Source organism: Colius striatus, chromosome 9 (genome assembly GCF_028858725.1).
Source record: "Colius striatus isolate bColStr4 chromosome 9, bColStr4.1.hap1, whole genome shotgun sequence".
Lineage (NCBI taxonomy): Eukaryota > Metazoa > Chordata > Aves > Coliiformes > Coliidae > Colius > Colius striatus.
The window spans coordinates 9,204,921-9,230,726 of NC_084767.1; the positions used below are offsets into that span (position 1 = coordinate 9,204,921).

Below are 25,806 nucleotides of genomic sequence, written 5' to 3' on the forward strand. Positions count from 1 at the left end.
GCATCATTTCAGGAACTGTTCTAATCATTTAATAGTCCCATCTTCCTCAAGAGCTGGAAACATTTCTGTCTGGAGGTTTTCCACTGAAAAGAAAGGCGTGAGTTGTACAGACTGTCTAGCACAGATCCAGGTGCCCTTGAAGGTTGCCAGTGTCTCTAAAATGTTGGTTCACTTCCTTTTAACTATCCTGAAATACTCTGTTTATTACTTTACACTCTTCTGACAGGCTGGTTGCTTCACAGGACACAATCTGACCCCAAGTGCAAGTTAGAAGGAAGACTAAAGAGTGCTGCTGGCTGTCCACTGTAACGGGCTGGGTATGCTCTGAGCACAGCCCTCCCTCCCAGGAGGGAATCAGTGAGCACCCATCTGCACAGCTGCTGTGAAAACAGCCTTAGGGGAAAGTGCAAATGCAGCTCCCACTGCACAAAACTCTCTTGAATTTGTCTCTCTTTCTTACTTCTTTGATTCAAAGATCTTTCCTTGACAAGCTTTCCACAGAGCTTGACTTTTCAATTGACTGTCTCTATTTGCTAAATTGCTCTGAAATTCCCTCTTCAGACAAGTGATGAACACTGCTACTATACACTTCTCAAAACACCCCAACCTCCAAATCTCCAGATGTTTTACTGCCATTTAAAACTCGAGGCTTTATTTTGCCCCTGTGAATCAGTCAGTGTCACTCCCAACAAGAAAATGCAAACACAGCCTTCACAAAACATAACATGTGCCGAGCGAGGAGAGACTCTGCAGCCCACGGAAGGAGGTGGCTCCCAAGTCAGAGCCATCCAGTTTGGCTGCTTTCTTCTGCTACCTGGGTGAGGAATTGTGGGGAGAGAAGCCCCTCTGCAGTCTGGGCCAGCCTTTCCCAGTGCACTCCAAGTCCTCCAGCCATCCTGGAAGACAACAGCTAAGGTGGGAACACAACAGAAAACTCCTAACCTGCAGCTTTATGCTCTGGCCACAAGTCTATATTTCCCTTCACAGTAGTTAGGATGGAGACTGGATTTTATACACTGAGCCAGCATGGGCTGAGGAGAGCTGAGTTACATCTGTTAAGGCTCCTGTTATGCTGCTTGAATTGATGGATGCCCTAAGGAACACATAAGGAAATTGTCCTTAGTTTCTAAAGCAGGACAAGATACTTTCCAGTAACTGTTCCAGTAGTAGTCCTTTTGCCATGCTGTATTCCAGAACAACTTATCTGCTCTGGGGGTACAGCCATTATTTCCAAGTAAACTGAAGGGAGCTAGAAAAGTATGTATGGTTGCATTAAAACATGACATAGTCCTAAGTATAATAATAGCCTGATTAATTTTGATGATTTTTTTACCCCAAAATCATTGCCAGTCCAACCCTAGGCATGCCAATGGATGGATCTGCCCAGTGTGTGGAGACCAACATAGACACAAGCTTACCTGGTTCCTTTGTCAAGGGGAAGACATTTGGACTCATGTTGGCATGGATTTAGATCAGGAACACAGTGGTTAATCACCTCATCACACAGTTCACCTGAGGCAAAAGGAAAGCAATAAGGCTATAGCACAACTGAGACAATCCTGAAGCAGCTCCAACCATAATGTTCAGGGATGGCAATGCTCCCTAAATGAAGACAGCTCAGTAATTCAGCTGGAAGTAACAATACTGCATGTGAGACTTCATTAAATTGGGTTCCTTTGAGCTGTAGTGACTATACTGTTTCTATCACCCGAATCTGAAAGGCTGGTATAAAACGTCCTGACATATAAACTCCACTTGCAAAGAGACTAAGGATGGAATGGGCAGTTCCTGACCCAGAACCTCTTATATCAAAGCAAGAAAGTGACACAAAAAGCAAAGCTACTCATTAGACCGTAACATTTTCACACTGAAACATATTTTAGCTGTAGTTAATACTCTGCCAAAGCAGCTGATTGGACACCATTCTGGAAAAGAACAACAACCCACAAACCCTCCCTCCAAAAACCTCTGCGACTCTCAATAATAGGAACCAGCTTTAGGACTGCATGCAATTATAAAACATTCACTGCTTGTAAGAAAAGCACTAGATCTATTGTGCTCACAGGAGATGATGTCTTTTCAGAAGAAAAAAATCCATCACATGTAAGCTGAGTTCAGCTGTTTCTAGGTATGGTGTGTTACATGCCATGCACCTCCCTGGATTTGTATAAATTTTAGTAATTACTAGTCATAGAATGTTCAAACACAGATAGTTTATTTAAATACCACCCTTCTCTGAGCCCTAAATTATTAGGTCACACTTCAGTACCCCAGGATTTGAGATGCAGCCAAAGACCACAGAAATCTTTGCCTTCCCAAGAAACCAACACCTCCCAAAGCCTTGCAGGATAAGCCAAAGTCAGGTGCTCTCCACAGGGAAACCCCCAAAAGCTACAGTCCCAAACTCTCCTGCTACAGCAGAACAACACATCTGCAGAGTTTCAAGGTTCTGCATGTTTTGGGTGCCTACACACGATACATAGCATCACATGAGCAACAAGCCATGTGGATAGTGTCAGAACAAGGATAACGTGGGAGGCACTGGTGAACTAGCAATGTTTTAGTAGTATTGTCATGAAGCTGCAGTTTCCCTTGTCTTAGAAAAATAATCTAGTTTGAAAAATCCTTCCATTTTGAACTCCAGCAGCTACAGAGAAACCCTTGAAAACACGAGCCAGCAAACCACAGAGATCAAAACCCAGATGGAAAATGCAAATCAGAACAGCCCATTTTTTATCAGCCTTGGGGTCTAGCAGGGATGAACTGAGAGCACAATTCTGAAGATGACTCTAGTGGTGACAGGTACAGTTTAAGTTGTTAAGACCCACAAGCTCACTCCTTTAGGTGATTTCTCCCACATCTCCAGCCTCCCTATGATGCAAGATTCATAGCTCTTTATTTGAATCTCCATATTAGAATAAAAGTATGATTTGTAGTTGCAAAAATTACTCATTTTTTAATTCATTTCATACATGGAACATCTAATATATCTGCTTTTGAGGGTTGTCAAGCATCAATGAGAAATTGGAGTAAGAATATGAGCCTTGGAGGTGTGAGAGGGGGTATTACCAGCACAAACCTTGTATTCTTGTGCCATACATACTCTCATGACTTTTAGTGGGCTGGGTTTGGCCATACCGGAGAAGTCTGGCACAGAAATCTGCAGTGGACAGTTTATTGTACATAGTATCAGTTAGAAGACAACCAATTCAATCTGGAGCCAAGGAATCCCAGGAAATCACCACTATTAAATACTACTAAGACATTTTACAGCCCTGGAAAAATCTTGAGTGAATGTATCCAGCTCAGGAAGGGGGTCATGCCAATGAAATCGAGTGCTGCAAATCCATGGGAAGCAGGGAAACAGATTATTCACTGGACTTGAGGTTTGCCGTTGTACTTTGTCACTCCTCAAAAGCAACTTACACATACAAACACAGCTGTCACTGGGGACAGCTATTAACACATTTTTGAGGTGGCAGAACTGGAGGTAGGTCTGCTTACTAAGCAATTCCCAAATCCACGGTCCATCAACCCTCCCAAATACTAACAAGCAAAGTGACTCCCTTGGCCTTTGGGCAGACATGAACGTGAGCAGGTCAGAACTTGCTTGGACAACTGCCAGTTTGTTGACTTGGTATTCCTCATGTCCCTTGTATACTATGTGAAAATAAACATGAAAAAAAAAAGTAACTGACTGGTGACATTAAAAGAATTCAATGACCTAAAGCTGGAAATATTTTTGGAAAGATCATTTAATAACTGTGGAGAGATGCCTTTTATCAAAAATGGTCAATATCACTTTCTGTTTCTTGTTTTGAAGAAAAGGAAAAGGGCTTTAAGAAAACAAGATCAGTTTCATAAACTTTCAAAGGAAATCATAATTATTCTCAAAATATTCTTAACAGCCTTGACAAGTGCTAAGAGATCCAGCAAAAATCTCCTCAAATGTCAAATATTATGACTCACTGTGTCATTCTGAAGTCACCACTATCAAAATGTAGGAGAATTCTAGGCTAGGTACCAAACATAGCATCCTAAAAAAAGTCATGCAAAACTTGAAATGTTTCAACATCTATCCTGTTATTTTTCCCATCTATCACTCATTAGGGAGCTCACTGGGGAATGCCTTGCAACTAGAGCAGCCTCATCTTGGGAGGAGAATTCTTCTTGAGACATTATATCAGGCTCCATCAAGGTTCTCTAGATGTTGCAGAAAGCATGTCAGGGAAATAAAACACTTTCTGAAAAGCAAAACCCAAGACACCAGCTACACAAAGACTTTCTCGTATTTTATTCACTCAGAAAATATTTAGGCCAAAAAAATCTGCCCTCAGACCTGAGAGTGCAATATTCATTTGCTGCTTTAATGTCAGTATCAGGAAAAATCTCCCTCTTTTTTTTTTAGAGTAACACAAGGCTGCTTCTCTGTGCAGCAAGTAAAGGTCTAGTCCAAATTTCTCATTGGATAGTTATGTGAACCTAAAACCAAACTGAACATTAATCTTAGGCCAACTTCTTGCAGCGAGGATCCTCTTTGGGAAACATATTTGATCAGGCTAAAACAACAGAAAACTTCAGTGTAATGCTTTCCCAAGTGGAGAAAACAATCCAATCTCCCCATTTCCCTCTCTCAAGCTTCTCAAGGCCAGTGGTAATGTGCTGGTAATTAGCGCTTGTTTAGGAGAAGGAAGCATTAGACAGATGAAGGAAGCAGTCTGATGTGCTACAGGAAATTCAGCTTTTGGGTTAGAACCAAGTTGTCCTGACAGGTGGAAGACTAACAGGTGAATTTCCTGTTGCTGCTGTCTCATGCATTAGGAAAAAAAAGAAGAGAGAGACAAAACGACCAATCCCAAAACAAGAGAAAAGGTATTCTGCCCCTTTGAAATGACTTTCCTCATCCCCTTCATCAGCTTCACAGGAAATGCTTTACAAACATGCAGTAAAACATTATTTTGGTCTCATGTAACATTTTCCTGGTTTCATTCCTTTTTCAGCAAAATCATGAATTTCATGGGGCTTTCCACATTCACCTTTCATAGGGCTCACTGCTTTTGAAGAGCTGCCAAGAACCATGCTCAGGCTTTTCTCTAGCCTTCCACATGGCTCAGAAGGAAGCCAAAACAACAACAGAGCAATAAAGATGACTTTTACACACAGTTTAATAATCATCTTTCTTTTTTCTGTTCTGTGGTGTCTTGAGAGCTATTTATTTCATGCCACATTAAACTTCTAAAACCAGGATCTGAGTTACACTATTTACTCTTAATTGGTAAAAGAGAGATTGGATGCAATAACAGTATCTTACTTTTTTATCTGCAAGTAAAACTACAGTTCTGAAAAAAGACATTTTAGACCAACAATTCACAAACAATGACTTTGATGGTTTTTCCTTTGTTTCCTATGGCAGTTGGGTGATGCTTTGTTCTCTCATTCAGAATATTCATGAAAGAATCGATAAAGCAACATAGAAAATACTCTTTAATGTGACAGAAGCTTTTGTAGGGCCTGGACAACTAAAAGCAGAAATGCTGTCAAGAACTTCAGTATATCACATGAGAAAAGGAAAGTGCTTACAGTGAAGAAAGGATGGAGAAAACCTGGCCTTTAACCACAGAGAAAACTTTTCCAGGCTGCACAGGCAGAAGATATGTATTTGAGCGGTTAAATAGTATGTTGCAATTTTCTGTACTTTGCCAGGTAGGCCAGAATGGGACTCTTCTTTTTACTGCTAATAAAAAATGCTGAACTGTTTTTCTCATAAGAGATTACTCATATCTAATAACTTGTATCGGAAGAAATGGTTTTTGTGTTCTGTTTTCTCCTTCTCCCTTTCCAGTTATTAAAAAGTCAGTGCCAATTGCAAATCTCAGGAGAATGTAGAACCTAAAAATGGTTGGGTGGAACAGACATAGGATGTTCCTCCAAGAAAATAATGCAGTTAGGAATGTTGTTGATGCTTGATGAAAAAGCTTTGAGGATCGTCTTATAAAATGGATCTCAAATTTTTTAACTTCCAAACTGTTTCGACTTGCAATGAAGAAAATAGAAAATGAAAATCCTTCAGTAGCAAATGCACTTGGCTACCACATTAGATGCCAAAACATAGAAGAAATTACCTGGAATGCACTGTAGCAGGATCCTCTTTCTACTTTATTAATAAAGTTTGCTCTTCCTCGATGAACACTGCCCACAGTACATAGTAGGTAAAGAACTAAAAGTTACTTGATACTTTCTATTCTGTCCTAATGCTTTAAAGACTCATATCTCAATTTTGGCATATCAGGTTTTGGCCCACAAAATAATCTTGAGTTAGACTCCACACTGAGATTCCCAAAGTAGCTTGTTTTTAGGAATTAAAGAGGGATTATCTCTAATCTTGAGGTTAAACAAAGGAATGACGGATTACATATCAAGATCTGGATAAAGAATCAGGGCAATCCTTTCGCTATATGTGAATCCTAACAAAGGAGCACGTTCCAGTTCTAGGCACTGCCAAAGTATGGAGAATCATATTCAACATCACACACACCACAAGGACACAGTGTGTACAGCATTAACTAAACCAGACAGTTTCCAGTTCTCTTACAAGGTGATAACCTGTGTATAGCATTATCTCTTCGAACCACTGTGTCTGCAGTAGATCTCCTATGAGATCCAGTCCTTCATAAAGATCTCTAACTGGGTCTTTCCCATGGGCTGCTCCAGTGTGGGTCCATTCCACAGGGTACAGTTATTGCAGAAAAGATGGAAGGGATACAGGTCCTGCCGAAAAAACTGCTCATTTTGTGGGCTCTCCGTGGGCTGCAGCTTCTTTCAGGGCAGATCCACCTCTGATGTGGTCCTTAATGGGCTGCAGGGGCATAACCTTCTTCACTGTGGTCTTCTCCATGGGCTGCAGGGGAATTTTTGCTCCAACACCCAGAGTACCTCTTCCCCATTCTCCAGTTCACTTGGTGTTTGCGTAGTTGTTTCACATATTTTCACCAGTGTTGCTGATGGGCTCTGCTTTGGGCAGTGGCAAGTCTGACAGGGAGCAGCTTCTGATGTCCTCTCACAGAAGCCACCCCCCTACAGTCTCCTCCTCTGCTACCAAAACCTTACCATGCAGAACTGATATGGTCTTTGAGCCAACAGAAGTCTTTCAAGAATACTTGGTACACAGAAAGATTTACTTATTTCCTACTGGCAGTTGTAACGTGGCCACCACTGTGGTGTCAGAGAGCTCAATACACTGACTGTCCATGTGTGGACTCTGCTCCTCTCAACCTTTTTAACTGTGCAGTATGCACCACCTGCCAGCAAGGTAAGTAATGAACTTGTGGTTATCTTCTAGTCCTTCTATGAGTTTCTCATAGATTGGAATTAAGGAATCATGAAACTCCTTCGTGGATGACATTCACTCCACTCATCCTTTAAAACAGTAGCAGCTGAAATTACATTTTCTTGGAGATAGATCATGGTTTTGATGAACAAAGATAAATTCTCCAGTATATCTGGTTCCCAAAACATGACATAGTACATTTTACAAATGGGACTCTGACCAGAAGAAATCCTGGAGCTGAGTGCTTCAACATGACAGGACACCCATAGTGATACTAAAGATAGGCTGCAGCCTTGCCAGTTACTGTGCTATTTCCTTCTTCAGTCCCAGTACGATGAGACAAAAGAGTCCAATCTGATAGCAATGATATGTGGTTCCCTCTTAACAAAACAGGGCTGGTGGGCTTAGGCTCTTGAACAAAGCTAAAAACTTCCAACTCTTCCAGCACTTCTCATTCATAATTATACAAGTGGGAAATGTGGGAGCCTTTTCACTTTTTGCACAGAAAGCAAACACACTTCATGTTTGCCAAGTAACTAAAACGGAGAAACTGCCAAGTAAGACAGAACTCCTTCAATTAGAAGGAAGAAATTACACCAAACTTTGATGAACCTTTCTTTTTTGTTTCTCTCAAGGAAAGGATGCCTAAAGTTCCAAAGTTTTAAAAGAGGCTGACAGTTAAGCACTTGTTTAAGCCTTCAGTGCTTATCCTCAGATCAGTCCAGATCCTCATGGAACCGCAAGGCTGAACCAAGTTACCCAAAAACTTCCTGTTCCTATATCAAAAACTCACAAGGGGAGTAAAAACCAACCTACAGTGCAATGGTCCACTTCAGTTTCATTCAGCTGTCACTGGTGCCCATCTTGGGGATTGTTGCAAATCAGCCTCACAATGGTTAGTGATGGGAAATGGGCTGGTGAGCTCCAGGAAAAGTGTCAGTCACAAGTCCCTACACAACTTCTTTCTTGTAGAGTTGTTTGGCACGACTAAGTGCTTGGCTTTGGCCGTGCAACATTACCACAATCCAACACGCCAGAAAAAGCGACCATAATCACTAACAGTGAACAGTGTTCTGTCTAAAAGTAGAATAGCTGCAAAAATCTCAGATACCATCTACCACAGGACACCACAAGGTCCCCTAAGATAAAATACATCTTAGTCTTCTCTTCCAAACACATAAAACCAGAAATAGTTTCTAGCTTTTTTCCTCCCCCGCTCCCCGTGATATGAACTGCTTTCAGCTTTTTCCCAGGGAAACAAACTATTTTAAAACACTTAGGCCTCCCTCTCCCTGCCATGGCCTGCCATGTATTTTAGAAAAGACCCAGAAGCCACTAATTTGGGGATTTTTTTTAGGTTTCAGAACAAAGAGGTGTGGCTATATGCTGAGGCTTTTTAGGATCCTTAGCAAAACTTCAGTTTCTGGAGGTTTTTTTGTGTGCAAGCAGTACATATTTCTGCTTCTGGCTAAAATCAAAGAGGTAAGTGGAAGAAAAAGCCATAGCAAATGAACAAAGCAAAACAAACTAGAAAGCATAGCACAAAGCCATTCAAAGTACATAGGTACATGTTTAGCACAGCCCATTTTGTCCTTAGATACCTCATCAAGTGAAAGAGGACAGTGAGATTGAGGTGAGGATCTCCTTTTGGAGGTATGAAATTCTGTATTTGAGTCTAGAACTATAACAGTGTTGGGTCTCAAGAATGTCTATGACAATAGTGGAAAGGAAAACAAAGGAATGGAAAGAAAATAGTATGGATTTTGTCCTACATTTCTAAACCACAGAGCTGGGGAGACAGTGGAATGTTTATACTGACATCTGAAGACAGGCCACGTTAAAGCCAAAAAGACAAAAATTAGAACAATAGAAAAAAAGGAAAAGAACCAGAGTGGCTGATGTAATTCATAGCTTCCTCTTTTGCTGTTCCTATATGTGCTTCTTTCTGAAGAGGAAAGCCTACAAAACTGTAAGGAGATGTATTCCATCAAGGGGTCTGACCAGTTTGTAAAGCAGTCTACAGACTGTTCAGGCTTTAGAGCTGGCTGGACTTTGGTACACAATAGTCCTGGAGGAAATACATGTTTATAATTTAGCTTCAGGATTGAAATAACCCATTGGTGAGAGGAAAAATAACATCAGCTGACAATAAATGCCATCAGGACTCTGCTACATAGCACGAATATTGGTTTGGTTAAATAAACACAGGCAACAAACAGTGAAAAGATTGTCTTTAAGAATGGTGAGGAAAGCTGAAGTGCCCTGAAGGGCTTGGATCTTTTTTTGGTAATCAGCTATCTGCCTACCCTCCCTCTCAGTTTTGTCTTCTTTAACTTACATTTACCTGTTTCATAGAATCTCTTTGTATTTACACATTGTTTTAAAGTTACTAGATGGAAAGGAACTCGAAGGGAGGTTATTATGTGAGTTGTTTTTTTGGTGTGGTTTTGGTTTTGGGTTTTTTTTTTTAAATGAAAGTGAAGTGGTGCTGGAGTGTGGGAAATTCCTTCCCTCAGCAGTCACTTAACAAATTCAGCTATTTTTCATCGACTTTGGGTGAGGGGGAAAAGACTGTCAAAGAATGTTAATGGAAAACACTGTAGAAAGTTATTAATTGAAGAATGATCTTTGGCCTTCATAATTCCAACCAACAAAAGCAAAATTTATGCATCATCATTTGGCATATTGTTTCCTAAAAAGGCTATAACAAGTAAAACTGGACAGACAGAGGATAAAGCAGGAAAATATTAAGGTATGGAAAAACCCAAATCCTGGATCCTGCAACTCTGTCACTGGTCAATATTTCCAGCACATGCATTTGTAATTTACATTTCATTTAGGAACATAAAATTTATTGTCATGATTTAAGTATTAGACAACTAAAAAGGAGGATCCTAAAATTTTCTTGCAGAGCGACTCACATACATGCTCTTGGATCTTCTTCACACACACACACAAAGAATCACATAGAATGGTCAAGATTGCAAAGGACCTCTAGAAATTGTCCAGTCTCCCTCCCTGCTAAAGCAGGTTTCCCTCATATTCTCTGTACATTCTCCCTGTATTTAGTTTATTCTTTATGTTACATCTATTTACTTCATATATGCAGTGTTTACTGCTCTATCATTGCAGCCTTGATGGTATTACGGCATCCAAGACCAAGAATGGTGAGGGATTCACACTACCTACTTCACAGTGCTACCAGATGTAGCTGTGCTACCAGAGCCTGTCTGCTTCTACAGTTGAGAAAAGAAGGAATCTGCAATAACTGAGCTTGTAACCAACAGCCTGAATATTACTAAAAACATCACAGATTACCAGTACGGCAACATCTAGTCTGCTCTCCAGTGCAACGTGGATCACTCTTGAATTAACTTGTGTTTAAACTCCAGCATCCCCTGAGAAATCCAGTTTGTATCTAAAACTAACAACTGTATTTTTACATTGATAAAATGCATGGTTTGGATTTCTTCAGTCAGCCAATGAAGCTTTTAAAGAAACTTCTCTATAAAAAGTGTTAGTGGGGAAGGACAAAAAGAGTAAAAAAAATTCTTGCTCTGTCTTCTTATTCTTTGTTAAGCCAAATAAGATTTTTCTGGAGATTTATTCTCAATCCTCCAAAGTTTTTCTTGTTTCACCTATAATCCTCTTTCTCATCTCTCAACTTGGTCCTTGAATTCTGAACAACAGAACTAAGTGTAATACTTGGGCACAACACAAAGAGATATTATCTATGTTTTCTGCCCTACTAGAAACACCCTACCTATAGATATCACTGCCCTTTTAGGCAAAGTTTCATCCTGAGAGCTTATTGTCCCCAAGACTACATCACAGAAAAACTGCTTCTCTGGAAAGTACTCTCTGACATCCACTCTTTGTTCATATAAATATAGATAAAATCCATACACTTGGCAGCTCTGAAGCACATACAGTTCACTCATGTAATGTTTAGCACAATCAGCACCTGAGAGGGAGGCTGGTACCTCAATGCACAATTCTGAGCACAGGAATAAATACTCCTGACACTCCTGTGACCTGCTTCCTCCCAGAAATGTTAGCATCCATTGTTCTTACCATACTCTACAAGGTATTGAAATCATCTATACCTACTTTTCCTTTTTTTTAGTAGATACTGCCATGGTATTTCAGGTATTGCTTCAGAATAAAAAGGTTCATTTAAAGAGAATACACACAGTGATCCCACAGATGTCACAGGAGACTGCAGTCAAACTCCTTGTTCTGTAGATCCCTCTCTTTTCAGATTAGGCACACAAATCCTTTCAAACTGCTTCTTCGTGGCTTGCCTATGTGCTTCCATGGCATTTCCTTAGCTGCTGTTCATTCAATCAAATCATTTTAGATGATGTCCAATTTCTTGTGTTTAGATTCTGCTCTTGGAGGATCCTCAAAACCAGGTCTCAGATTTGCTTGGCCTGTATGTAACTTTTATTTGGCTGATGGCTTCAGTTCTTCCAGCCATTTTGTGCTGTTCCCTGCCTTTCTGCTCTGAGAGGACCAGGGTATCTCTCTAAGGGATATTTCAACCCAGACAGATGCACTGCAGAGAGACCTTCCAGGTGACTGATCAGCTTTGATGAAGTCTCCCCCTCCAAAAGCAGGTTAAGGCAATTCTTTTGCCACAGGTCACTACAGTCTTCCTATTTATGATGGATTTGTAATCCATCAGATTTCTAAATTAAGCTGCACCATTATTTTTGCAATCTTTTTTACTTATGAATCATATTTTCCAGAGTATTTCCTGCTCCTCTTCAAAAACTTAGTTTGTTTCAACTGTGGTGAAAGCTGAAAGTTAATTAAAAATATCTCCAAACTGATTGAGAAGTATGAGATGGGTTCCTTGGCCCCTGTCTGTACTGCCATTTGAGAAGAAATCCCAATCTACTTCTTTCCTATCTTTCTTGTCTGAAAAAATCACCCTGCAACATGCCTATGGAAAGGAAAACATATTTGCATATCTACTGGATTGAGTTCTTTAACTAGATATGTCTTTTCTTGGCTGGGCAAATCTATTTCCTCTTGTAAATGTAAAGCCTGTGTCTTCTTGTATAGAGTTTTGTTTGAAACCACCCAAGAATAGCTCACATAAATAGGGAACATGTAAGCACAATGGGCTCAACATCCTATAAGCAAAACTCTTTACTCTGCTAAGCTGAAGTTTTTCAGTTTTTGGCAGAAAGATCATTTTAGAACTCCAATAAATGTACATTCAAGTCATAAGGCTTTTCTCAACTAAAGATTTACATGGGCCTCCTCTGTATCAGCCACAAAAGTATTTTAAGAGTTTGGAAATTCTAGAAGCTTTCCTCCTGCCTTACTCAGCCACTCAAGCTTGATCCTCATTAAATCCCCTGACGTGTAATATATTCCAGTGTACAAGAAGCCCTTCATTACTTCTCCATGCTTAGTAGGTAATAAACTCATTTCAAAGGATGGAAGTAGGAACTATTGCAGGTGTTTCCTTACCACTCCATGCTGAGCCAAGAAGGCCATGCTAAGGCAGTTCCAATGAATCAACGACATGCTCCAGTAATGACTTGGGAAAAAGCATTTTTAGATTGCAGTTAGGAGGGTTTCTGCTATTGCAGAAGGTTTAGGAAGGAATTTATCTGAAATGCAGGATGGGTGCTAGAGGTACTGATTCCATTTCTGAGTTACCAGCTTCTGTCACCGTGGATTCAGCAGGTGACTGCACATCTTGCTGGGCTAAGCTAATTGCCATGGGTACACACTGAAGACTACAACCGAGCCTACGGTTTCCTACACAGCCTTTGCTTCTCCACTTGTGGAGATAATTAATTTAAACAGCATATTGTCAAGCTCATTTTATTCAATAAATGCAGACCTCTGAGATCTCAGGTGAAAGCAATGCCCCAAAAGCTATTTTCCTACCATAATTTAAACAGGAACTATTTTTACTTTCCAAGATTCAGAACAGATGTATATCAGACCCAGCTCAGTGCTGGGAACATTTCTGGAATACATTTAGGGAATGTGTGTGCAGAAGTACAGATTTCTCTGACACTTTAAATTTCCCTTTTTTTGGATATTACAATGAGGCATCAGTATTTTGTCTCAGAAGAGTGGCCATGTTTGTGAGCACGTGTATTACAATACTGGTAAGAACTAGTATCTTCCCAGTATGACATCCAAGGTGCTTTAAAATGGACTAGATTCTTGGTTAATTACACACTCATGGACAAAGTAAACATGCATTTAGACCTTTCCCTTCAGGCACTGAAGGGACTCCTCCTCCTCGATTCCTTGGTTCTTTGGTTGTGGCCCTTGCTTACCTGTATAATTAGGAGGGCACAGACAGACATAGTTGTTGATCCCATCCACACATGTAGAGTTATTCTCGCAGTCATTATCTTCGCAGTCATCTGAGTTGATTTCACACCTCTCCCCCTCATAGCCAAGGAGACAAGAACAGCTTTGGAGAAAGAAAAAACATTAACAAGAGTTAGCATGGATCTGAAAGGGGAGAAGGTTTGAGGTATAAAACGGAATGAAAAAGTGAGTTGCTGGAGCAAAGTCACCGCTGCTGTGATGAAGTACAGAGCACTTTAACCCTATGTGTTTGGTGAAGGACTCAGTCTGAGGGTTCATGGGGCCATGTAATTATTTCCAGGAGATATAAAAGCATTGCTGGAAACAGCCTCTGTTGTGCTTCCCTTTGCTCTCCTTGTTGATAACACTAGATATGAACTGAAGTTTACTCTTCAGGACAGGAGAGTAAATACTCATCACAATATTCAAATCCTTGGCTTCTCTGTTAATGATTTTGTGAGGACTGCACAATCATAGGACAACTTGGCAGCTTTTAGGTAGCTTGTTCTCTTTAAAGAACAATGGCTTGAATTGAGTATACAGACATGAACATTTTCTTCTCATTACCACTTTGTCACTTATCCAAACAAGAACTGTTTGGGAATGATTGCTTTTACAAGTGCAGGAAGGTTTCAGTACTCCTGCAGCTCCTCCAACATCTATTTGTAGAAAAGCTGATGATGTCTAGATAGTTCAGCTAAAACACAAACAAACAATGGCAGAGCCAGTAATGGTTCTGTGAGGATGAGGACACTACAGAAGAATAATTGCACCAGATATTTTATGTCACAAGACTGTGATGTATGGTTCTTGGACGGAATGTAAGAAACTAAGTGGCTGAAGAGTGACTTCGATTTTTTTTCAATCTGTTTCCTCTCCAGATCTAGAAGCTATGGTTGCTAAGAGAACCTTTATATTTTAAAGTAGCTGTAAGTGATGAAGAGGTGGAGGCCACAGTTTCCTAAATGAGAGTCTAAAAACATGTGTTACGTGTTCCAGTCATTTCAGTGGCTTCTAAGAAGCCAGCAATGATATTTGAAGTGTCAGTATTGCTGTTCACTAGTAACAGAAAGTATTGTGTATGGAAGGGAAGGATTGTTTCGAGTCCCAATCCAAACTACACATTCACTCAGCTGTTCATTTTGTTTCCCATAGAAGTTCTGGTGGCAGAAAAGGAACTGAACAAATGTAAAGCAACACTGATTGAGGATGATGACAACCAGAAAGCACTAGAGCAGTCACACTAATTGTCATCCACTGCTTCCTGAAAATAGGAGAATTTCCAATGTAGAAATAGTCACAGGGTACTTTTTTTCCAGCCCAGGTCAACAAGGTGGACCATAACCACAATGGTTATTCTGCTTTACGGAGGTGTCATGGCGTTAAGGTGAGGAATGCCCCAGAGACATAGGAGATCTTCAAAAACTGTGAGAAAACTGCAGTACTTTTGGGCTGATTGTTCTCAGGACGACATTTGCTTCTCTTTCTCCTGTGTGCCACAGATTGAATAGGGTACAGCACAGCACTGAGCTCTGCAGCCACTTTCAGTGGGTCCTATGTTGGACCCTGTGGATAAGGTTAGAATTCTTCATGAGTTGTGCAACATTAGAAACTAAGGATATGACAAAGAGAAAGGAAAAAAAAGGGTAGGGAATGTGTCTTGAGCCTCCACAACAGTAAGATCTTCTAGATGAGTACACAGAGGCATACAGGTCACATGCTAACAGTTATCTTCATTCAGTTCAGTGGGGACCATTTACAGGTCATGAGAGTTAGAAAACCTTCACCATGAATAACCAAAACCAAACTGCTCAAATAAATCCAATTTAGGACATAGTAAATCAATAAGAACTATTTTCTTTTCCTGTCTCAAGCTCATTATTGCTAATAAAATACGTCCTCTTGCTGACCCTGCAATGATCCAGAGGATCACAGGAGGCAGATAAGAAAGAGGAGCTGGCACACCATCTTTTGTGGCAGTGCCACTGTGGGAGAGGGGGTTAAAGACATCTAATTACATACAGTGACACATTCATCATCCATCCCTTTTCGATTACAAAACCCCATTTTCAGGGCTTTATAACTCAGCCATAAAAATATGCTCCAGGCTGCAACTTGGCATCCAAGGGCTCAGTTTGGGAGCACAAATTTTTCTCCCTATTTAACGAAAAGCAACAAGAGTGGCTTTGTGCTGGTTACTTTTATGTGAACATACCATCATTTTCCTTTCACAAAAGGATTGGGACAGCTTGGATATATGCAATTAAAAATGACATTATTAAATACTATCACAGTCATGGTTCGACTCAGTAGAGTTACCATTAGTAACAATACATATGGGATTGTTAACATACAATCGCTCAGTATTAGGACACATTCCATACTGAAGGAAATGTCAGCATAATTGATGACATTTGGCTACTGATCCCTATGTATTGTAGGGAGTCTTTACATTATTGCTTACGTATGATCCTTCATTTTGATTTGCATTCAGATGTGCCAAATATGAGGACTGAAATGAAAAGATAAAACATACAACTTGGGACCCGGATTGAGTCATGTGTTGAAAGAGTTGCAGTCAAGGATTGTTTATATGTATTTTCCCAGAAAAAGCTTAAAGAAAAATGAAGTCTGCACAGTGACTGGAAGGTCATCAAACTGGGGTTCCAGCTGACCGAGAGGCAAAATTCATTCCAGAGACAACGATAAAAACTTTGTACTGACTAAATAGTGAAGCAGTGTGAGACAGCATTTCACTTGGAATGCTCAGAAACAATGGAGCCATGCAGGAAAAAGCTCTTTTCCAAGACACTGTGATTGCATGAAGGTCCAAACTCTCTAGTCCTCCAGTTTAGGGATTTGCTGTTAGCGTTGTATTTTCCTAAAAATAAACAACTAAATGAAACCCCTTTATTGTCATGACAGTGGAATGGAACACAGAACTCAATGTCAACAATTGGGGGGTACATTTTTGGAGCTGAAGTATCCTGACACAATTTTGTTAAGTTTACTATATTCAAATATATTCTTTTTCCATAAACTCTAATGAAACAGTTCAGCATCTGTTTATTAAAACAGGCATACACACAATGTATCATGTTTAAGAAACAAATCAGCTTTTAAATAGAGATAGTAAATTCTTCCATGAATATTACAGTTTCTTGGTAAAGGAGCTTTTTACTTCTACATCCCAACGGAGTAGCCTCTAAGTTTGGAAGTGCAACTTTTTTTTCCTTGAACTAAGGCAGAATTAACACTAGGGAGTTAATCAGTTCCAGGATTTTACATTTATGAGGGAACTTAAAGTTGGTGGAAAATGCTAAAGAAAATGCTCTGGAAAATGGAGGGAGGTTTATATGGAGAAAATGTAGGATAATCCAGAGACTTGGTTTCCCACCATCCTAGGTTATCAAAGATCATCTGGTCACCTGTGGCTAACTGAAGAGGAGCTGACATCTCTGCCTCCTTTGTCAAAGCCTCCCAGGCATACTAAATGCCCAGGACATGTCTGATTGACTATCCCTTTTTTTATCAGTCTCAATAAGCACCTTTATTGGCAACCTTTAGTCAAAGACAATATAGATTAGTTAGAATGAGTGTTCAAAGGGAGGAAGAACTTCATGTTTCTAACCCCCTCAGCCACAAGATGTCACTTAACTATTCTTTAATCACAAGTTGTGGCTACCTGAAAAAAAGAGAATGTGAAAATTCCTCAGAATTGAAAACATGCAAGAATAAAAGATGCCAAGGAGGACTGAAGAACTCCAGTTGAACCTTTGCCCTTCGGCTGCCCTACCAGGACCTGCTATTACAACAAATCTGAGCGCCTCAGTTCCCTGCTGCTGCAGGCCCCTGTGGGTGCCAGGCACAGCGGGCGAGTCAGGCTGGAATCTCAGTCATAACTATGAATTTCCTGTCTTTGCCTGGGGAACATCACCACCTTAGCATTATTTAAAAGGTAATTTTCTTGTCTAAGGCTACAGAAACTTGAGAGTTAAACTGCTTGGCATTTCACAGGGAGAGAGCTTTGGCTTAAGTTTCCTTTTTACAAGAGTAAAGATTTGACAAGTTTGGCAGCAGAGCTTGTGTATGAATATATTTCCCTAGGGAACAGAATATACAGAAGATATAATTTCTTTTACAGGCCACACAACAGAAAAAATACAAGGAGACCTCTCATGAAAATGTTTTTGACATCCGCTTCCTCACGCCATATAATCTAAGACAACATTTTCCCATCTCGATGAACACAATTCATATGCACGTAACTCTGACTGCTGCCATCCACTGAAGAGGAGATTTCCCACCAAAAAAAACTAACCCCAACTCAACCAACTCAATTAAATCTCAACATGTTGCTTTATCTTCCCGGTTACTCACTATTCCATCCCCACACTGTATTTCTCTACAACATGCTAAAGCTCCATGCTTCACTTCTCCAGAGCAGCTGGGGCTAAGGACTGACTGAATTAAAAACATGGAGAGAAAAATATAGTGGTGCATAAGCTGAACATTCAATTTTATGAAGCAAGATTTTGACGAGATACGGTTTTATGTGTCTTTTATTAGACCAACTGAAACTATATAAACTGTAAAAGCAGAAACCTTCCCTGAAAAGCCTCCAATGTTGTCAAGCAACAAGCCCTGCCCTGCAGTTTAATACAGGGCCTCAAAAACACCATTCATTTGGAAATGAAGCGAAGCCTCTGAAATTGTAACGTTCTTTATGACACAAATTGAGAAGTAGCTCTCATTTCAGATCATTCAAAACTTTCTACTTTCTACCACAGAGCGAAACAAAAATGCTCAAGAAACATGGATCCCAAACATAAGCTGAAGCCTTTCACTCTGCCATTATGGATATTATGAAATGTTCAGTAGCACATTTGAAGCATTGGCTAAGTTTTTTCAAAAATGAGCACTGAGTGACAGACATAGATGTTCTAATATGGCACAATTTTGCTTTGGCACAAGTTGGAAAAAGCTATCTAAACAGTATTAAGTGTAGGTGACCAGAAGGGAACTCAAAGCAAAGGCCACCAGAGCTTTCTTTCTCTTAAGCAGAAAGTGAACTTGAACTTTTACTCCAAAAGTGACTGAGCCTGTTGGAATTGAGAAGAAGTACATCAGATCAGAGGAGTTGTTTCACCAAATTTTCGGGGCTCTGTTGAGCAACGTGATCATTTGCATGTGCTGTGCTCTGCAGAGTCTCCTCATCCTCTCCAACCACCACACACCTGCATGACCCTACAGATGTATCTCTATTCAGGAGTAACACCCATCTGTGCTGCTCAGGGCCTTGTCACAGGTGCTCAGGCTGAGCTCTAAACTGCCCCTCTGGAGATGTGGTCAAGTATTTTTACTCCTGTTCTCTCGTACTAGAAAGCCTCAGATTGTTACTTGTAATAGAGCCTGACAGTTTTCCTCATCTCCATCAACTTGCACTTTTCATTGCAATATCATCAGTGTCTGTGTCCAGCACATGCTGGATCTGTTTCTATAAGGCAGAGATTCTTCAGGGTGGGCAGAGAGGAGCTTTGAGGCGTTTCTTCTGTTTTCTGCTTCTCCATTCAACCCACCCGCAGGGCCAATGGAAACTCTTCTGTCTCTCCTTCCCACATGAGTGATTATTTGAGGGGTCAAAAAGAAGCCACAATGCTTCTCTGGGAATATAAAAAGCATTCTACCATTGGTAAGTGAAGAAGAGAAAGGGTGCAAACACTCCATGGCACCTAAAGTCCTGTCAGTCAGCCAAACTTTCACCTTGTTTTTTTTCTGTTCTGGAAAGAAAAAAATCCTGTTTTCTGACATGATATGGGTTTACTGACTCGGTTAACAAACAGTTAACCTCAGTTGGAACCATCTTAATCACAGCTGAAACCAAAATGGAATCAAACTGCAAAAATGTACTGGTTTGACTCCCTGCTTACACCATTTATAAACCTTGCAATTCTATGTCTCCCTGCAGCTGTCACTGATGGGAAGCTATGGAGAGGAGACAAAACAGCAGCTTCAGTAATGTACAAAAAATCTTTTAGAACTAAGGCTTTTACATAAGCAATCGAAACAACAGCACGGTGTACTTGGGTATATATTTTATAGAATAGCATAAATACTGAGGACCACATCTATGGAAAATTCTGCAACTCAAATAAAAGGTATCAACTTTGATGACAACTGGTGGCCTTCCTCAAACTTGCATTTTCTTAGCTGCAGAGCAGCACTTAGCAGCACAAATCTCCCAGTTATCTCATGAAAATTTCTGGACTTCTCTTGGAATCCCCACCTATGCTCCATCTTTCTTCTCTAGGAAAACTGAAATCCATAAGACCCAGCTGTAAAGGTTATTCTCTTGCAAGCACAATGCTCAAGATGTGGCAATCACACCATGGTTTTTAATAGCTGGGGTTTTTTTAAAGCCTGTTTGTCTACAAGCTCTTCAGTATGAAAACATTATACAAGTGGCTGTCAAGCAACAGATGCTTACTTTGCAAATACAAAAAAAATGGAATATGTGAGTTTGAAATGCCCCAAGGAAAATTAGCATACAGATAAGACAATGCAGATCAGGGAGAATGCTCAAAACAGCTCTTAAGAGCATATTCCACTATGAGAAAATAAAGACATCTGTTTCAGAGAAAACAAATATGTCACATTAATGATTTCATAGGGCAAACAGAAGTGTCATGTGTAGTAGTTTTTATAAAGTAGCCATTATAATTTGTTAATGCAAAGTAGAAACACATTTAATTTTATCATCTCCTTTTAAATAAGCTCTGAGTTCCTACCTGAATCCATCTTTATTTGCCTCGGTGAGGTGACAGGTCCCTCCATTCTGACATGGGCTTTGAATGCAAGAATTAATGGGCACACTGCAGTCTCGACCCTATTTGGGAAAATTCAAAAGAAACAAGGTTAGTAAGGCTCATGTCATCTCAATCAATATCTCTTGCTCCCTCACCCTACACCTGACACCATTTACAGGAGGTCTGTGGTCTTCAGATCCATCGCATCACTTACGCTCTATATTGATGATCAGATATATTCCTCAGTTAAATGAGAATTTGGGCAGGGCAACTGTTCTGACAAATGGAACTGGTGGGAATCTTGGTATCATTCCAGTTTCAAGATTTTAGTTAACACTTTCATCTGACTGTTTTAAGGAAACAGCTGGTTTCATGATCACTCTAACACATTTTAATCTTTTGTGTTAGTTACAATGAAAAGAACTAATCGTGACCAAAGGTAAGCAGAAGACCACACACAGTCAAGCACAAGACCACATAGAGTCAGCACTCATTCAGCTGCATTTACCAAGTGCCCAGTTAAACACTGCAACAGTACACCATTCTCACTACCACACATTGTCAAAACCTAAAGGGCAAAAGTAATTTTTGCTGTGGGAGTGGAGTTTGAATGTCTGTACCGAACACACTGAAGCCTATTTTGAGATATCATTGAACAACTTCCCTTCTTAAAGAAATACACATAAATAAATAATACAAATAAAATACACATCAGTTCCTACTGAACTTCACAGGCTTGAACAACCTCCACTCTTACCAACTGACATTTTATTGTCTCTTCAAGGCATAGACATATTTTTCTGGCCATTATAGTCTGCTGATTAGAACAAGCTATTTGTAAAATTGACAAATACACCAAAGAGTTTGGTCTTGCTTTTCAGTTAAACACAGGAGGGTGGAATAAAGCCACCTGAAAACCTCAATAATCAAGGGATCTGTGCAATCAGAAGAGGTTCAAGAGATCGCTCTCCTCTTCTTAATGAAGATCCCATTAGCAGTGGCCCTCTGCCAGCTCATCTACTGCAAAGCTGATACATGACAGAATCAAGGTGAGGAAAATATCTCAGGAGATACATTAATTCAGTCAAGGTTGCTGGCTTCACATTCCTGGTAAGATGAACTGGAGCAGGGGCCACTCTGAAAGTTTCTATAGTCTATAGTTTTTTTATGATGGCTGTGTTGTCAAAATGAAGCATCTTGATGCTTCAGCCATATATTGCATATGAACGCACCATTAGGTTTCCTTCTACTTGGCTTTGAGACTGTTGTTCTCACTCAAGACATACTATTAAATTAGAATTAAGAATGGACTTTGAGAAGTCTAATACTGTACTTGGCAGATACCTGACAATGATTTGCATGCCTCAGGATGAATACAGTTTGGTTAGAAAAGGACTACCAAAATGTTCACAGAGATGGAGCAATCTCCCTGATAACTATTTTTAGAAGAAGATATTATAAAGACTATGACTGTCTTGTCTGGAGAAAAGAAAACTGATGGGGGATGATAGAATTGAGGTTTAGAAAATCATGGAAGTCATGATTGCAGAATTTTTCACAAGCCAAATCTCTCAGGACACCTACTGATGTTAGAAGATGAGGTTAGTATAGATCAAAGAAAACTTCTTCCAAAGTAAAAGCTTCTTGGATGATTTTGCCACAGAAGGTTGTCAAGTCAGATAGTAAAGAAGCCTGTAGACAAATTAATGTAAAGTAAATCCAAACCAGATATGAAAGGCAACAGGTAGATGTCAATATCCCTAGCTGGATGATGGTGGGCACTGGGAGAACTGGAGAGAAGTAATGGCCAGGCTTGTACCCTCCTCAGCGGTAAAGATTTGCTGCTGCCTCCAGGACAGACAGAATGCTACCGTAAATCTATTTCAGAAATCTCCCTCTTGAGTGGAGAACAAATAGGGTGGTCACATCTTTTTAATCCTTATTCACCATTGCCCACCTCCATCTCACATCCTACATGGATCAGAAGTTTGTGCTCAGCTCTTGACCGGTGTGCCCACTTCTGATGATGTGCCCAGTCTGGAGGTGACAAGCCAGCAGGACAAGGACTGTGCTGGGTTCTGTGACAGCCCAAGCTCCATTCATGCTTTGAGTACAGTAGTACTTTAATAGTACTAATAGCAGCAATCTTAATTTATCTCTGGCATGCTTATCTTGAAATTGATGTAGCCTCAATTAAGGCATGAAAAAACCCAAACTAGCTTATAAATGTGAACCTTTCTCCAGAGTGGTCTCTCCACTCATGGTGCTAGGCTCTCCCTTTCACATATCATACAGTACAGTCCTCCAAATACTACTGAAATCTTCATTGTTTTGTCAGGTAGGACATACTGCCATTGTACTGTGGGAAGAACTGAGGCACACAATAACAATACTTTCATCCAACCCACAGAGGCACTTGCTTAGAGAAACAGGAGACAAAGTTGTATTTCCTGAGGCTCTGTCCCCACCATTGCCCAGAGACTGGGGAAGCAGCTTTGTATTTTAAAATATATGCAAATACAAGGGAACAGGGACATCCTTTCCCTTGGCTGAATCAGAAGAGAAACATTTCCAAAGAAAAACAGAAAGAGCTGGCCACCCCCTGCCTCACGGAGTTCATCTCCCCAACACAGCAGCACAGGCAGCTTGCAAAGACCTCACCCACGAGCTGGCAGAGAAGGTTTCTGCTTCATCCATGTTGCATTTGCCAAACAGCCTGCCCTTCTCCATTTGAGATCCCGAGCCCTCAAATGTCTCAGGGAAGAATTGGGAAAGTGCCGAGGGAAGTTCATACGGGTTTTATTTTGGCACCGTGTGGTCCGCGGCACTTGAAGGATGTGAGCCATGAGCATTAACACTAATCCACTGCCACCCTTCTGCAGCATGGCCTGTGTTTTGTCCATATGTGTTGTGAATCTGTGTGTTTACCACATTATCCTGGGGAAGCCGGAAGATGTCATTTGTCATATTGCTAGGATCACAAATACTTTTCTCGTGTCCCTTAAGAATTTGATAGATACTGCCCTAACATCAGTTACTTTTACTTCATATGAACTCTTCATCCCTGAATCACTAGAATATTAAACCCTTTGCAACTAAGCACGTCAAGAAGCAAAGCAGAAACCACATCTGCTTTTCTCAAGGTTTTTGTCACAGTTGAACACTGTCTAAAAACGTCCCATCACTTCTACTGTAATGACTCAGATTATTTTCAATGCTCTTGTAAAAATTTAATAAAGATGAATGTTAATATGAGAGTGAGGCATTTTCAGACTCTCTCATTGGCACGTGAAATTTCTCATGCCATAGACTCTGCTCTCATTTCTGTACTGAACGTGGCTGAATTATTGGCTTCTTGGGCCTCAGGCGCCATGGAAACGGATTAATACGTGCTGCTGAATCAGACTTAATTACAACACTAAGTTGCTATGTGGCTTTAGGAAAATTAGAGTCTCTGACTCAGTTTACTCATTGTAATAAATGGGCAAACAGCACTTAATCCTTCTCTGAGGATTATCTTCTCTGGGTTGACTTTATCAATAGCACAGTGGGAGCCCACAGAACACGTACAATTTCTCTAACACAGAAGACTGCGAAAAACAAAGAATTCTGAAAAGAGAGAAGCTGCAGAAAATATTGATACTAATAAATCTACTGCAAAGCAAGGCCATTTTACTTCTGTATAAGACTGTCACTACCCAGAAGAGCCTAAAGACATTCTAGAAACATCTTTCAAATGAATAATGCAATTCTCTAGTCTCAGTTTACAGTAAGACTGCTCTTACAGGAAAAATGGAATTGCTGTCAAGCATCACTAAAATTAATTTATCTATGAGTTGGGAAAAAACTCTTTGAATTACATTCTCTGGAAATAACTATTGTTACAAAAGAGAATATCGTATATTGCTTCAAGACTAAATAGCCTTTTAACGAAGCTTGAATCAGAAAAAGAGGAGGAGGCTTTGTTTCAAGGACAGGTAAGAAGATATGACCGTCTCAGCAATCCACAGAAGGAGGATGAAGGTCCCTTTGTGTGCAATATTTTATTTCTAGAGGTTTTCAAAGATGTAGTAAATTTTTATCTAGTTGATAGGAAAGTATCAGGTCCAAAATACTTGTATCATTTCCCTTATTTTCTGTAGGAGAGGAAAGGATTAGGTGTTGAAACATCAAGTTCCTGCAACTAATCAGAAGACATACATGTTCAGCTACCTTTTTAAATCTGAAGTACTTCAGCTGGTCCAGAGTTTATCTGGGCTGCTCCAGCTCCACATTTCAGTGAATGAGAACAGAAACTATCCACCATACTTAAAACGTGTGATTTCTGCCTTTCATATTCAAATATAATTAACCATCCTGGGCATTAGTGTATATACAAGCTGTTCCTCAGTTCTGCTCTGCCAAATTCCTGCCTTTATAAGTATCTGATACTGGAAAATATTACATCATGATTAGTAAAACACCCAAGAAGTAGCATAAACAATTAAGGACCTCAGCAGGAAGAATAGAGGATAATATGATGAAAAAAAGAAGCACTCACTTGCTTTGACACAGTTTCAAGCACCACAATGATTTTTTTTGTTGTTTAATTTTCATAAATTAGTGCTCTCTAGGGAGATGGAAAACTTCATTCCAGATCAGATGGCAGAAATTTGACCTCTGTCCATCTTAATGTGATCCTTCACCCACTTCTGACAGCAGCGGGCATAGATAAAAGGCACAGCATGGAACTTGCCACAGGCATGAGGTAGATATCTCCTGGTATATAAAACTGTCGCTGCTGACTGCAGTAGAAACCTGATCCAGCCAGTGATGAAGACACCTGCAGACAGGCAGAAGTCTATCCAACTTCAATGCCTTGTGAATAGGGACATTACTTTCGAGCTAATTACAGTCTTGTTCAATGATTACAATGTTTTAAAGCATGCTGGAAAAATGAACTATAGAGAAGAAATACCCAAGTTGAGTTGTTAACAATATACAGTGTGTCCATAATAGATTTTATTTAGATGGTATATGTGAAGAACAGATGGTGGTGTTCATGTGTTTAGTAAAAATACTAGATGAAGACAAATATAGTTGATAGGAACTTGGAGAACTAGGACTTCTTCATAAGCAAGTTTAATTCTCAAGCACTAAACACAACTAAAGTATTTAGGGAAATCAGACAAAATCAGCAGCTATGAAGACACTGTACCACAAACTTATTTTACATTTCTAATAGTGGAAGTAATGCATCCACATCCAACTGTCAGTCTCACAGATGTTAATACATTTGTATTGTGGGTGTCTTGGTCAGAAGTCAATATGCAGCTGTTACATGAA

The 25,806-nt window shown here is 40.0% G+C and overlaps 1 protein-coding gene across 2 annotated transcripts in view; it reads right to left on the reverse strand.

The window, feature by feature from the left end:
* Positions 1-25,806, reverse strand: part of SLIT3 (slit guidance ligand 3) — a 497,173-nt gene that overhangs the window by 39,095 nt on the left and 432,272 nt on the right. For both annotated transcript variants that reach the window (XM_062001935.1, XM_062001936.1), the window contains exons 28-30: positions 20,464-20,561; positions 13,639-13,778; positions 1,419-1,512 (exon numbers count right to left, since the gene is read on the reverse strand). In XM_062001935.1, the coding sequence (XP_061857919.1) occupies positions 1,419-1,512; positions 13,639-13,778; positions 20,464-20,561 (332 nt within the window). The remainder of the gene's footprint in view (positions 1-1,418; positions 1,513-13,638; positions 13,779-20,463; positions 20,562-25,806) is intronic.